At 38.6% G+C, this 14,730-nt stretch overlaps 2 protein-coding genes across 9 annotated transcripts in view; one reads left to right on the top strand and one right to left on the bottom strand.

Annotated features, from left to right (window-relative positions):
* Positions 1-746: 746 nt before the first annotated feature.
* LOC111864082 lies at positions 747-12,646 on the bottom strand. 4 transcript variants are annotated; one of them, XM_023851079.2, is made up of 8 exons: positions 12,588-12,646; positions 11,780-12,006; positions 10,386-10,560; positions 9,217-9,453; positions 6,870-7,078; positions 5,950-6,244; positions 2,296-2,490; positions 747-2,052 (listed from the first exon to the last, which is right to left on the bottom strand). In XM_023851079.2, exons 2-8 carry the CDS (start codon positions 11,959-11,961, stop codon positions 1,717-1,719), a joined length of 1,629 nt encoding a protein of 542 aa, XP_023706847.1. In that variant the 5' UTR covers positions 11,962-12,006; positions 12,588-12,646; the 3' UTR covers positions 747-1,716. The 4 variants fall into 4 exon arrangements, with proteins under 4 accessions (XP_023706847.1, XP_023706846.1, XP_023706844.1 ...); XM_023851078.2 differs by lacking the exon at positions 12,588-12,646 and adding an exon at positions 12,404-12,492; XM_023851076.2 differs by lacking the exon at positions 12,588-12,646 and adding an exon at positions 12,216-12,305.
* Positions 12,395-14,730, top strand: part of LOC111864081 (probable ubiquitin carboxyl-terminal hydrolase FAF-X) — a 115,994-nt gene continuing 113,658 nt past the window's right edge. For 2 of the 5 annotated variants that reach the window (XM_023851072.1, XM_023851075.1), the window contains exons 1-2: positions 12,847-12,925; positions 13,461-13,645. In XM_023851072.1, the coding sequence (XP_023706840.1) occupies positions 13,580-13,645 (66 nt within the window). In that variant the 5' untranslated portion in view covers positions 12,847-12,925; positions 13,461-13,579. Of the gene's footprint in view, positions 12,445-12,578; positions 12,641-12,846; positions 12,926-13,118; positions 13,294-13,460; positions 13,646-14,730 lie in introns of those variants that run through there. The other 3 variants (XM_023851074.1, XM_033751321.1, XM_023851073.2) reach the window with 3 other exon arrangements.

Raw genomic sequence — 14,730 nt, forward strand, 5'->3', positions numbered from 1 at the left:
GCTTATGGATCTTAGAACATAATACTTCGCCTCCTGCTTGAATAAGTTCTACCACAATTTGATTACTACCTGGTGATTTATACCTTTTCAATTTTGCAATAGGACTTGCAATCTCAAAAGGGCTAGGATCAGGTACTAATGGCTCAGCTGTGTGTATTTCTCTCTGCCTAACATCACTGACCCTATGTACAGTCAATAACTGAGAGAAGTAGTTCCTCCACCTATTCAAAATGTTGTGAGAATCTGCAAGCAGATCACCATTCTCATCCTTCACGAAGTTACTGCTAGGCTGGTAACCCCTCTTAAGGTCATTTATTCCTCTATACAGGTCTTTACTGTTTTTGTAAGCTCCTTTCACCCCTACAAAGTTCAAGGTGCACAGCAGCTCGGTGACTGTTACGGTGCAGCATGCTCACAGGTTCCTCACCAGTTTCTAGGATTGATGGCTGGTAATCTATTGTAATTGGCAATGACATATATTTTCACTTCCACATTGCCATTAAAGAAACAGGACTGTTAATGCTGGATAACTGAATATCTGCATGAACTGTACAGTTCCTGCTGTTTGGCATGTGTGCTGTTATCTACTGCAATCACTGGATGCTAATTTTTTGAAGGTGAGCATGAGCAAGCTGTTAACTGTAATACTGTACATCTTCTATTGCTGCATGTGTATTCATTGATGTGGGAATGTCTTTACTGAGCTTTTGTCTAGCAATGTTTGGGGTGACACACACACAGTAAGGTGATCTCATAAGCCTAATTTTATTTTTTTTTCAAAATAAGGAAAGTAGAGTAAAAAAGGGGAGTTCATAGTTTTATGAATTTTTAGCCGATATACACCATGGGAATATAATGTATATTAATTTATTTGTATGTAGTTTCATAAGAGCCTTCATGAAATTGGAATGTATGTAAAACAGAAAATTGTCTTTATCCTCTGATATTCTGTTTTGAGTAGGGTTCAGTGTATTGTGTTCACAGCAGTGATTGTGAACTGTGCTATCATATGTGATGTGATACATATATTCCAGCAGTTCACTGACATTTCAAAGGAACGTACTGCCTCTGTCTTCAAGGTCAAAGTAAGTCAAACAAGCAACAACAGTTTGAGCTATAGGTCTGCAAAGGAGCCTAGAGTGAACCAATAGGAGCAAGGAGAGAAGTAACTAGTGATGGCTCTGTATTTGTGAAGCTGGAGAGACAGGAGAAATGTAGTATGAGTGACAAATGGGAAGTGCTGGTGGATCTGTCGAGCAATAAGGGCTGTAGGTAGTGCAGTGTGTGTGTGTGTGTGTGTGGGGGAGGCTGCTGAAAACTTGGGCAGATGGGTGTCCTGAACAGCATATGCACAGGTCTAATGGAAAGTCCTATGAGGGAAGCTTCCTGCATTCTTTTGGTAAGTAGATTACAGTCTTCTGTGACTTGCTATGACAGGTGTCATCCTCCCCACTCATGTTGTTTTAGGAAAGGAATACCTCCACCTACAACCTGAAGGTTCAATCCTGTGTTCACCGGAGTCCACCAGTAGACTCTGTTCTAAGCCAAATGGATCCAGTCCACACTCTCCCACACTGTAACTCATAATTTGAAAAATACTCCTATTTATATAAGTGATCTTGTGATTGTTGGTACTTGTTCACAGCATCAGAACTATTCCTCCAAGCAGTCTGTGCTCACACTGGCTTAGCAAGTTGTCCAAGGCTGAATGAAGTTCTATGTCTTGGCCACAAGGCACCGAACCCTGCGGGGGGGCAACAAATTGCCTCTGTAACTTAGCATGAGGTCCATGTTTCTATCCACAATTTCCTGGGCCAGCTGTTCTATGTCACTGTCAGATATACCTGTCCAGGAATGGAGGTCGCCTATGAATCTTAGTGAAGGACATGAACTGATGAGCAACTGCACAGACAGAGCCGTCAGGTTGCACTCACTGCGCAGCACAAACACACGGAGATGTGCTGGGTGAGGATTCTCAGCCAGGCTCTGTGATATAAGAAAGTCATCTACCACTTCCACCCCTTCTCCATAGTTCTCCTCTTCCAGCACCACCTGCCATGAAAAAGTGAGTTCTTAATTACAGGGACTGCTTATATGAAGTAAATACTGATACTTCACTGGGCTTTAGGAAATCTTATACTGTCCAACAGTTGGCCGCTTATTTCTACAATTCTAAGATTAGGAATACGTGGAACTTCACCTCTATGCCCCATATATGCCTTCATAGTGTGCACAGACATAGTTTAATACATTTATCCTGTATTAACACAACTAGTGCAACTGATCTTTGCTTACCTCGAGGTGTTCAAGACGTGGAGTATGCACAAGCAGAGCATGCAGCGTTTCTGTGGCACCAACACGAATTCTGCATATGACAAGTTGTGGCAGCATAGCTCCAGCTTCACCATACCATCCTCCTTCCAACTTGGCCCCAAGTTCCTTCAGACAAGGACAGTTCTCCGCCAGCATCGACACATCCACAGAATGAATCTGATGGTTAAGACAGACCAATATGTGACATCAAACTTAATTTCAAAATCACCCCTTCTAAGGTCAGTGTGATTTATTGACATCATCATAATTATAAAGTGCAATACTCAAAAGGTTAACACTGATATGGAGCTTTCTGTTTGGGACATGTTTAAAATGATAACAAAATTAAGTTTGGAGGAAATGAGGAATGCTGTGTTGTGGATGGATGTGTCAGTCTGCCACAGTCATAAGGTAAATGTTGAGATGGTGAGGGTGACAAACATCTCCTTTCCTTGTTCTAGCATCATTTCTGTTTTATATGAGCTAATGTACAAACAGCCTCAAATCTTTCTTCCCACAAGCCTTCCTTTTCAGTTTCTTGCCAGGTCTTTCCTCTTTCTTCATAACTTCCAATTCCTGGCCAAACCATCTTGTTCTGAGTCATCCTATGGTTCTCTTTGCTTTAACATTTAATTCTGATATCCATCTCAGTGTGCTTGTTCTGCCCATTCTTGCATGGCTTAACCATTACATTTCTCTCATAAATTTTGAACTCCAACTGCTTCACCAAGACTTTAATTCTTTATTCTATCCCTTAGTGTTCTTTCCTCAGTACTTCTCAAAAATGTCATATCCATTGCTTGGATTTGCTTTTCTTTATCATTGTAAGAACCTTTGACTTGGTGGTATATGTTAGGATGTGCACCTTACAGGTAGGTTTTGCATTGTTTCTGTTCTCTGTCCCATAATATTCCTCTTATGATGTGTTAAAATCTAGAACTATTTTGTATTCCTCTTTTCATCTCCTGAATTTTCCCTTCTGAATTTATTTCTCTTCCCAAATAAATGAGTTTGTCCACCTTTTTAATAATTGTCATTAATGTTTATTCGGATGTCTGTGTCTATGTTCCTTGGTCACTGTGCTGTCTGCATTGAGTGTGTGTTCCTTTCTAATAATATTCCACTGTTTTAGTTTCTTTTCAATTTCCTTTTCATCTTTCTCTCAAATCAACCACAAATTGTCTATAAATATTAATGTTTGCTTGTTGCATTTGAGGTTCTCTCAGAAATTACTATGAACAGTACAATCTTATGGGTTCTGAAGCTGTGTAGTTGGGAGAAACAACTTACTGCCTGTTTCTGCTGGATTCTTGCTTCATCCTTAAAGACTGAGGTGATATTTTCCTCCAAAACTTTGGGCTGTCTCTGAACTACTCGGTATTACAATGCAGAAGACCATACTTGTCGGTGTTTTCGCATTTAGCCTTTGGTCTGCAAGAGCTACAAAGTAAGAATTGCAGAATTCAGTGATCTGCTCTGTCCATAATTTTGTCTAGTATAACCTATCTTGTTTTAACTTATAAGAAAATTCTTAATTGAGAATTTGTAGGATTTTTAAAAATTTCAGAATCCTACATTAAATGGTACTATCCCAACTGAGGTGTCTTGTGGTTTTCCTTAGTCACTCCAGGCAAATACTGGAATATGACCTTCATTAGGCCACATCATTGATGGCAGGAAGTAGAAAACTACAGAAGTGGGGCTGGCTCTATAGGGATGACATTATTACAGAGTTTCATTAAATCTGCCAGCACAAAACTTACTGGGGGAGAGACACAGATATGATGATACCACAAGCCTATGTTTTCTTATATAAAATAAGAAAGTAGGCTAAAACAGAATCCAGAAAGATCACAAAAAAAGTTTATGTCCTTGACAAGAATGATGACATCACAGTCATATAACAGCTGCAAGGTTCAACTGGACTGCCACATCATGATATGTTCAGGGTCATATAAAAGCAATGTAATAAAATTACTTATAAACAAATAAACTCCGTGGCCTGTAGTCCGCATGCAAACTACACTGACAGAGTGACCATTGCTTGTTGGTGAAGATAGTGGCAACTTTAGTGGATATAGGGTGTCATGGTCAGCGCAATGGATCCCCACGGCCATTAATCTCTGTTTTCTAGACTGGAGCCACTATTTCCTTGAAATAGCTCCTCAATTATCCTCACGAGGCTGGGTGGACCCCGTTCCAGACCCACTACTCAGAAAATCTGGCAGCGTCGGTAATGAAACCCAAGACCTCTGGATCTGTTGCCAGGAACTCTGATCCTTAGACCACAGAGGCAGTCAGTAAAATGATTTGTAAATTTATTTATTGGCATTACTGTAGTGTGGTAAACTGTTCCAGTAAATGCCAGTATATCATCAAATATACTAACAATAATCCTGTCACAGAGTTAAGTATCAACCTCATTCCTTGGTTTATACCTTATAACTGCCTGTTTGTAGAGCAAGACACTGCCTGGTGTTTAGCTTCTCTCCAGTAAGCATATTCACTGCAATCAATGACTGAATTGGAAGCTGTGTCCATGGTAAAGAAATCCATAAAACCACTTTACTTGCCCTACACTACTATAACAACTGCTGAAAGTGGTGTCCTCTAACACCATTGTAACATATTCTTTTATACACTTTATTGTCTGCTATCATTTTTTTTCTAGGATAACACTCCATATTTCATTCTGGAAGGCTTTCAAAGTATTTCTTCTATAAACTTTCTGTTTCAGGTTTCCCCACAAACATATATCACACACATTGACATCTGGGGAACATGATGGCTAAAGTCCTCTACTCACTGACTGATCTGTTAATCAAAATCACCTCATAGCATCACATTGAATTTCTGCAGTGTGTGCTTGTGTGCTCTCCTGCTGAACATACATGTAAATCATTTCTTCCACAGTTAATTCTTCAAAGAAAGAAGGGCTCAAGAATTTTGGTCACATGTCGTTCTGAATCAACTGCATCACAAAAAATATGCTGCCTATGATTCTTCTAACTTTCAGAGCAAACCATTTACCAGGTTTCTGGTTGTGTAATGGGATCTGGTGGAAAATATTTGGATTTTCAGTATCCAAATGACATGTCTTCTGTGACTGCTGATGAAAATCATGAACACGTTTGTTATAATACATATTCATTTTGTCCTGTACCATTTATCTCACCATGGTTCAATAGAAGTACAGCTAACTGGCTGCACAAACAGACATGCAGTGATTATAAGAGCAGCTGTCTAGCTGCAGACTCTGTGTATGTCAAGGCACGAGTCACTACATGCTGATGGCCAACCAAATAAACTGTGCAAACAGAATACTGTAATTGTTGGCTAAACCTCTGTATATAGATAGATGTTCTATATTATTTGCAACAGGCAAACTGGGCTCTATACTGGAAAAGATAGGGCTATGATTAATGATATCTATATAAATGAATTTCACCAAAAATCTGTATACCATATTGTAGAAAATGAATTAGGTTTATTACTCACAAAATATTAAATTACTGTTTTGAACTGACCAACTTTTTGCTTGACATTAATCAATTAATGATAAACAGATAAGTGGAAGTGCCTGTGACGCTTAATTATTACAGTGACATGAAGAAGCATCCACAGTGGATTTCCCACCTGATCAACCAAGACAAGCTTCTGCAGTTTCTGCCCATGCTCTATCAGATAACTTTCCAGTGCTGGAGAAAAGTCTACGAAGTCAAAATCGACAGTCAGTGCAACGAGATGGGAGAATGATCCGACACTGTGTAACCAGCTTCCACGAGTGTACAGACTGGCCAGCTGAGGAGCTGCAGCTGACAGGATGCTGGCCTTCTCTGGTGACAGACAAGTGTCCCACAAGTCTGTCAGGTTAAGCTTCAGCTTGCCATCATAGTGTTGTGACAGATTCATGATGGCATCACCTACATTCCTACAACCATAAAATAAAATAATGCTGCTTACTTTTCATTATAGCATTCCTTAATCATAGCACAGGGATGGTTCAAAAGAAAGAATTAGGTTCAAAATTGTTTACTGATGTCAGATTAGGAAACTGCTCTACTGTTAAAATCGTCTTCATCCATCCTGCAATGATTTCAGAATTCTATGTGAGAATAATTTACTCACCTCCAGCTAGTGCTGAGGGCAAGAAAATGTGGATCTGTATGTCCCCTTCCCCATACACTTTCATGGCACAGTCCTTAATTAGTTAAGCACAGGGACAACTTTATCTTTCTTTTAACCTTATGTGAGAATAATTTGGTTCAGTCCACTACAGCACAAAATTATGTTGAGTACTGATCAGCACAGTATCAAAGCAGGTTTATATTAACCTGTGGGGCTACAAGCTTCATTGCAACCCTACTACAGCACAACATTCAGTAGTCATGGAGCCATCCTGGCTTCAAGCATTTTGTCTACTTGCTTAGAACTTTACAAAGGAACTCATTCATTATAACAGTGGTCATGCTGTGCAAAGTAAGGATGGGTTCCAAGGGAAGATACCAGATTTTGGTGGACCTCCTTGTTGGATCAATCACATATTATGGCTGTACCTGTAGTATATGAACCCTCCCAAGGACTTAAGGTTCGGAATGAAGAGAAGGAGCATGATAACCCCAAGTTCTGATGTGTTGGTATCCTGGATGCGAACCTCCTGAAGACTTCGACAGCATATGTTCAGATCAGACGGCTGAATGGCTGAAAACCACCCACAAGTGTCACCACAGTAGCCATCAGGAGGCAAAGTATGTGACTCTTGCTCCTGAGAAGAAATTCGAAAGCATTAGCAGTGCAGCTGGATGATGCAACATCACATCTGAACTGACTTGTTAGAAATTATTCAGGTGAAAATGGAAGCAGTGTGTTTGCGCAAGGATGTGCAAAATGTACAGTTTAATCTCCCATTAGAGCATTTAATTCTTTGATGATGAACACTGCAGCCTATAATACCCTTATTGAGATAGTTTCACATTTGATTCTGTGACAAACATTTACATGATCTTTCATCTGGCCATTATCCTACAAGGCACTGAGTGAAACTAAATTTAACAGTTCATTTGGAGTGCCTTAGACTTGATGTAGATGCCCTTGAAAATGGTATGTTGCATAATGCAATAGGACTTACGATTTTTATTATAACAAGAAAATCTGTATAAAAGATTATTAACACCATCCAGTGTGATTGATATTGATATATATATATATATATTTTTTTTGATCTTTCATTCTTTACTTGTTTCAATCAGAATGACCAACTTCAAAGGGACATGCGAATACATGCGGAAACTACTATTACAATGTCATTGATCATTATCAATACATACAGACACTGCTTTTACAATGTCACAGATATAAAATATTAGCCTTTAAGCCTGAATTTATTAAAATATTTATAAATTATTATAATAGTCTATTTACCAGTATGGTTTAAAAAACTTTGTTAAAATCTAGAACCAATTTGGTTCATGTCCTTTATACTGGTTCTCTTTAGAGGAAGATGGGTGTCTACCATCTTGTGATTCCATTGTTTGAAGAACAGGACTCTTTAGTGTAGTCCACTTGCAGTATAAAGGACACCAACCAAATTGGTTCTAGATTTTAACAAAGTTTTTTAAACTATACTTGTAAATAGACTAATTATAAGAATTTATAAATATTTTAATAAATTCACGCACATCACTAATTATTAAAGGCTAATATTTTATATTCATGACATTATACTGGTCGTATCTGTATGCACTGATATGTCTTTCTGAAGATGGTAGCTCTGACTGAAACGTGTAAAGGATGAAAGATAAAACAAATTATCAATCACACTAAACGGCATTAATAATCTTTTGTACTATAACTAGTGTGATGGACCAGGATGAAATAAGTCAAAGCAAAAGCTGTCCCCATGCTAAAGTTGCTATACTGATTTTAATTTAATTCATTTCTATGGTGTGTATTACAGAGCTTAGTTCTTGGCAACAGTGTATCTACACTTTTATCACAACACATTTTATAAATTCACTTGCAGATACATTTCCAGGTGTTCAGCCATCTTGCATGCCACTTGATGCAGATATTGGCACTAAGCCATAATGACATTTGCAGGTTAATTTATGAAAAATATTCTGCTAAAGTATGGAAGGATAACTGCAAGAAGTACACTTTTTATGCTGTCTACAAAGCGTTCTAACAGTCTGCTACTCAGCGAGACATATTCTTCTGACTTATGACACTGCGCAGTGTCACAGCCCACAAAATCACCCCCTATATTTTCACCATCATAAAACCGCAAGTTTAAAAGTGTATGTCCAATCTCCTTTGGCTATATGGTTCTTTTAAGTTTAACCTTTGTGCCCCCCACTTTTTTTCATTGGGTTTCTGATCAAGTAATGTATTCTGGGGAGAGGTTGTCAGTCTTTACCCAACTCCTTAAATTAGGAGGACCAATGATTTTCTGTCAGGGTGTACTCCCTTAGGGGGTGTTAGCTTCACCACGTCTAACCCCCCCTTCAGTTTTTCTGTAGGGGTTTTCCTTCCCTTAGCCAGAGAGTCCCGTTTGAAGGCTCTGGATGCTCACCTTTCACCCTGCTCCATCTGTCACATCTGTGCTCTCACCACAAGGTGGGGGGCAGGGCTAGGATTTGCTGGCAGAGCCCTACTTAACAAATGGAGTTCTGGTACTTAATGGTGTGCACTTACTGGCATCAGTGCACCCCACCAGGGCCATTTAAAAGCCTTTGGCCCCCATATGCATGATACAGATAAAAATTTATTCTGATTCTTAAATCTAAGTAAGGGCTGCCAGTAATAAACTTCATGCAGAACAGTGTTTTATACATAAGATCAAGAACAAGCCAGGGCCAATAACTTGCCTAAAAATCACATCACCATGGAAAGAACTTTACATACCTTGAAACAGAGCGAACGTAGCCCATTATCGTCCACAAGCCAGGAGGATGTGGCATCCAGATGTCGCAGATGTGGACAGTGGCGGCCCAAGAGTCTAAGAATTTCATTGTCACATACAGAGCGCAGGACCAATGAGCGCAGATTTGCTGCAAGTCCACCTCGCAGAACACGGTGAAATGAAACATTGGCTGATGAAACTGTTTCTATATCCCCTGCCCGACGAGGGTCCAGGCGAACCTGATATAAAATACTGGTTAACAAAGGGTTGTATGGGAGATACTCTCAGGGGCAGACACTAGAGGGGTATTTGTAAGTTACGTCCTGTTTGTGTATAACAGATGAAATTATTATATTGAGAGGGCATAGAAATGAGCACTCATAGCCTATTTAAAATGCTGCTCTAGTATTTGCTTTGAGAGACTTGTGAAAATCATACAAACATGTCTGGGGTAGGGCAGTCTGTAGGAGTCACACTTGTACACAGCTAGGATCTTCTGTGGCCTCATGGCTGAGCTACCTTCCTGCTCAGGTCAAAGATAAAGTTACCAAGTTCCAGGTTATCATTCTGATAGATGGGCAAGTGAGGTGCAAATATGGAGCATTGATGGTAAGAAACCAAAGCGCTCAGATTGTTTGTCCATCGCAAATAATGTGACCTACAGTATTGTGGGGATGGGACCTGTATGTACTATTGTATAAAAAGTGCTCCATGCAACATGCACAAATTCAGTAGCTTATATTCCCTGCATTGTTTACATTTCTGTGACATGTGCACTGAATAACTGTAGCTTGCAATTATTGTATTGATATACCATCATCATAAAATATAGAATTGTTGAAATGGAAATATCTTTTTGAAAGAATGAAACTTACTTTTATCAATAATTTAATGCCTTAATGTTCATTTAAAGTCTCAGTTCCATCAATCCATATGCTATGTCTTAGACAGCCCATACTGTCATTCTCAATATTTGCATGAGGGTCAAAACATACCCTGCACCAGCAGATGTGTGACTTTCGACTTGTGATAAGTATGGAAGTAGGAATTCTGATTGAATAAACACACTGGTCTTGGATAATATAAATATGTTACTAATTAATCAAATCTAGTCACAATTTTATTCTGCATGTTTGTGAGTTACAAAATTACGAAGGAACACTATCATCACCTTGACTGTGAGTTCCTGTAGTCCTGTAGCTTGACACTGTTCCAGAGTAGACAGCAAGGCAGAGCACTGCTCAGCACGGAGACACGAATTATCATCCCCACCAGAGTGGTCAAGTTGTTTGACAGCTTGATCAAGCAATATGCTTAACAGGTCCAACAGCACGTATATATTATTCCTGACAAAAAGATCATAATTTCAGATGAAAAGCAGGTGGAGATATTACACAGCATGTCCCAGTGTTACAATGTAAACAAGGCAGAGATGGAAGCCTAAAATATGCTTATTTTAAAAATGGAATCTAAAAAGGCCATAGGTAGGTGGACAATATTAAAATGGATCTTAGAGAGATAGGATGGGGTGGTCTGGCTCGGACTACGGACCAATGGAGGGCTCTTATGAACACAGTAATGAACATTCGGGTTCCATAAAATGCTGGGAAATTCTTAGCTTCTCAAGAAGGACTCAGCTCCATGCAGTTAGTTTAATCTGAAAAAGTCGTTCTTTATACACTCACACCAAGTTAGACTGGGGTGGGGGGTGCAATATTATAGAAAGTTTGGAAACCATTGATCTAGGCATACATGAGAGGGTAATATTAAAATGGATGTGGACTGGAATTATGTGGCTCAGGAGAGGTCCAGTAGTAGGTTCCTATGAAGATCATAATAAACTTTCAGGATCCTTAAAAGGCAGGGAATTTCTTGACCGGTTGAATAAATATCAGGCTCTCAAGAATGACTCTGAATTAGTGTGTAATTACTGTCATTTCAACTTCTTTCTTATGATTTGTTGTACTTCAGTCTACAGAAGGACACTGAAAAATGTGGACAACTTCATGCAGGAACAATTGTGTTGTTTACATGTAGTGCAAGCCTCCCTTGAATCATTTTCCACTCTTGCTCAAGATCCTCTGAGATAAGCAACTACATGTCTTGCTTTGTGTGCGCTCTGTATGCCCAGAGGTTGTGTCGAACACATATTGTGTTCTTTAAAGTTTCCCTGAAGTCACCTTTTCTTAGTGCCACTTTCAGTGACTCCAATATGCAAACTGTGCCTAGAGATGTCCATACTGTCCTGCTCCTTAATTTTTCCCAAGTTACAAATTTGGCATAGTGTTTGTTTACCATGAAGTTGATAAGTAATGCATGGCCAAGAAATTCAAGTGTTCAGTTGAGTCTGGCACCCATCAGCTCCTAACTTTGAGACAACTGCACTAAGCAAGTTGACTCAAATGGTAATTCCCTTGACTTGTACTGGGAGATGACCAGTTCAAATCTTCGCTGGGACACCAGCTATCCAGATTGAGATTTATCATGCTTTTTCTGTTCTTCCAGGAAAATGCAGAAGATAACTCAATAAATAACATTCTTTACAGGAACTCATACCATACCAACCTACAATGTGCAGTTGTGATATGAATCAAATGCTCACGAATCCCTGCATGCAGGGATGACTGGATCACTTTCCGGAGGTGCTCAACAGTGTTAGATGTTTTCTTGACACTCTCCAAAAGATTCTCAAATACTGTAGTCAGACATGATGAGTAGAGAGACTGGACAGGTACAAATGGTGGCATGGTTGTAGGCTAATTAACTGGCATTAGTTATACAATTCAGCAACTCTGAAACATTATGTAAAATTAACATACAAAATTGGGAATGTTATTCTTGTAAATCATAATTTTCTAATAATTTACCAGATCTGTATAAAAATGCTGGAAATTAAAGTTTCAAGTAAATATTCATAGACTTTCACTGCATGTTTTTATAAAGTTCGGTTAATATTGATTTTATGAATTTTAAGGTGCTATCATACAGCCTTGCCCCTGACCTTCAGGCAACGTAGAACGCAGGGTGGGGTAAGGAAGGTAATTCACTTCGTGCCTCTCCCTTCTTTATATCATTTTTGATTCCAAATGACTATGTTATAAATAACAAAAAATTAGCAACCCCAAGACACCGTGACAATGTCACAGTGTCAAATACATTTCCGTATACACGAAGCAGAGTAATGATTACACTCATGCAACACTGGGACTTTTCTTTGACAACCCTTCCTGGTAAGTTGCGTGATCTGCTGAACTTCATATATTATAGTACGATTATTGACAACTGTGATGTTGAACTGCCAGTACAGCGTGTACTGCGGCGAGATCCACTTTATAAAGTATAATATAGGTATTAATAATGGTATTTTGTGTACTTAAAACTATCACTTAAAACCACGATCGGGAATTTTTTGACTTGCTCCACGAGGTAAATATGTACATATCCCAGCTGATATTTTGAGAAAAATAGTACACTGTGTCTACATTTATTATTTTTAAATAGTGTGCATTATATTTCGCAAGAGACGTGTGAAATTAAACATTATAAACTTTATTCAAGAACCATATTTTTAAAACTTGGTACTTAGAATCAGTAAAGACTGCATATGTGTAATATTCTTACGCCCGTGCCACCGGTGAGTCGCGCAGTCGTGTTTATACAGTGTATGTAGAGCTTACGTCAAAGAGGTTTCGTTCCTACTACACTTATTATGTAAGATTTATTGTCGAATTGTAATTTAAAAGTAGTAAAAATCATTAATGTTTCCATATAAAATACAAAATTTGGCAAGACACTCTATACAAGTATAATATTCGATCTCTCAATTCGTTGAACTAATCATAGGGATGGTCGCCATTTTGTATGTAGCCCGGCTGATGAATGAGACTGTTTTTCTCAATTTAATACCATTTTTCCGTTTACCGTGTGTGATCGATTTAGTATATATCTAGTGATATTAGTATGTCGGTATTTGTTTGTGATGTTCGTTGCTGTGTGAAAAAATATTACATTGAGGTTTGAAGTTTGTAAGGGGACATTTCGTTTCTGGAAGACAGGAGTGTCCGTTCAAGATTTTAATAGTAAATAGTCATGTAGTACAGGATAAATAAGGCATTCGTATCTTAGAACAAGAATTCTGGTGTCATGTGCAACATTCACATAGGAAACAGTTATTGGTTATGCCCGTCTTAACAAAGTTGAGGTCTGCAGGAAGTAAAACTAACTAGATACCTTTCTTTTATTTCAGATAATGTAGCTAGTGTATAACAAGAATCCTGTATGAAGTTTACGGCGTACCACACTCCAGATCCCTTAGATTTAATGTTATTGATGTGGCTTTATTGACGTAACGTATCGTAGTTAGTCATGACCATAGCCACAAGAGGCCAAGGTGTAGTAGTGGACCCACCTGATGGTCAGACAAACACACAAGTAAGTTTTTCTTAACCAGTAGGTTAACAGAATAACTTGGGTTGTACAGTACATTGTAATAGGTAATCATAATTGTATGGTATTGTGTGGTGCAACAAATAACATAATTGAAGTACAAGTTACATTGTGATTTTCTGGGTTAAGGTACTGTTTAAGTTGGTGTACTCTGAAGGAGGAGGAGGAGGCTGTCAGGTTTTCTTGAAGCACTGGTATCCACCTAATGAGATTACACGTCAACTTAAAACATGAAATTTTAAGATGAGGGTAGGTTAGGTTAGAGCTGGTAAAGTTACCTAATCTTAGGTATTTGGAAGCATATACGTATGCAGACAACTCGATTAATAACAGTTGTATGTAAAGTCCGTTGTCAGTGCTGATGTTTCTCGAAATGACTATAATATTTTATCTTCTTTAAGGATGTAAATCAGCTGTATTTAGACTCTTATGAAACTGAGTACTTAGTAGTACTGGGTAACTTGCACAGAGGTAATTAATAGGTGTACTTCATGGGGTGTAGTTTTTTTATTGTGCGTGTTACAGAATATAGCAAGAAACAAAGTGTACATCATGGTTTGCTTTATTTGCTATAGGTTTTGTAGTGGATGTGACATAGTTTTTAAAATGATGTGTTTTGACTCGGTGACTGAATAAGAACAGAGTAATTTAAGTTGCTCTTTCTTGCTTTTTGCAATTTTCTTGTTGTTAAGGCCACAGTGACGACATGTTTTCGTGAACATGTAAGTGAACTTTCAGGTTCCATGAAAGGCAGGGAATTTCTTGGAGTAGCTGGCTGACAGCTCTTCAGGAACACGCAGTATATTTTTTGCATTGTTACTGATTCTTAAGTAAATAAAGTAGCGTCATTCTTAAGGTGTACTTTTGGATGCATATTTTGAAAAATATATAACTTTTAAGAAGAATATATCATTTCCATCATCAGGCTTGAAGAAAAATCCATGCAAGAACCAGCATAGTTCAGGCTGGTTTGCTGGTTGGTTTATTCTTGGAACCAGAAGATAGAGGTGCTTATGTTCCTTTGATATATTGGGCTGTCTCTGAACTACCCAGTGGTGCAACCCAGGGGA

Source organism: Cryptotermes secundus, unplaced genomic scaffold (genome assembly GCF_002891405.2).
Source record: "Cryptotermes secundus unplaced genomic scaffold, Csec_1.0 scaffold669, whole genome shotgun sequence".
In the NCBI taxonomy this organism is placed as follows: domain Eukaryota; kingdom Metazoa; phylum Arthropoda; class Insecta; order Blattodea; family Kalotermitidae; genus Cryptotermes; species Cryptotermes secundus.

Excerpts from the sequence above, each read along its gene's own strand:
- LOC111864082 (XM_023851079.2), bottom strand. The coding sequence starts at position 11,961 with ATGCCACCATTTGTACCTGTCCAGTCTCTCTACTCATCATGTCTGACT. Across the intron at positions 9,454-10,385 it reads TACAGGAACTCACAGTCAAG|GTTCGCCTGGACCCTCGTCG; the intron begins GTGATGATAGTG and ends ATTTTATATCAG. Across the intron at positions 6,245-6,869 it reads GGAGGGTTCATATACTACAG|GAATGTAGGTGATGCCATCA; the intron begins GTACAGCCATAA and ends TTATGGTTGTAG.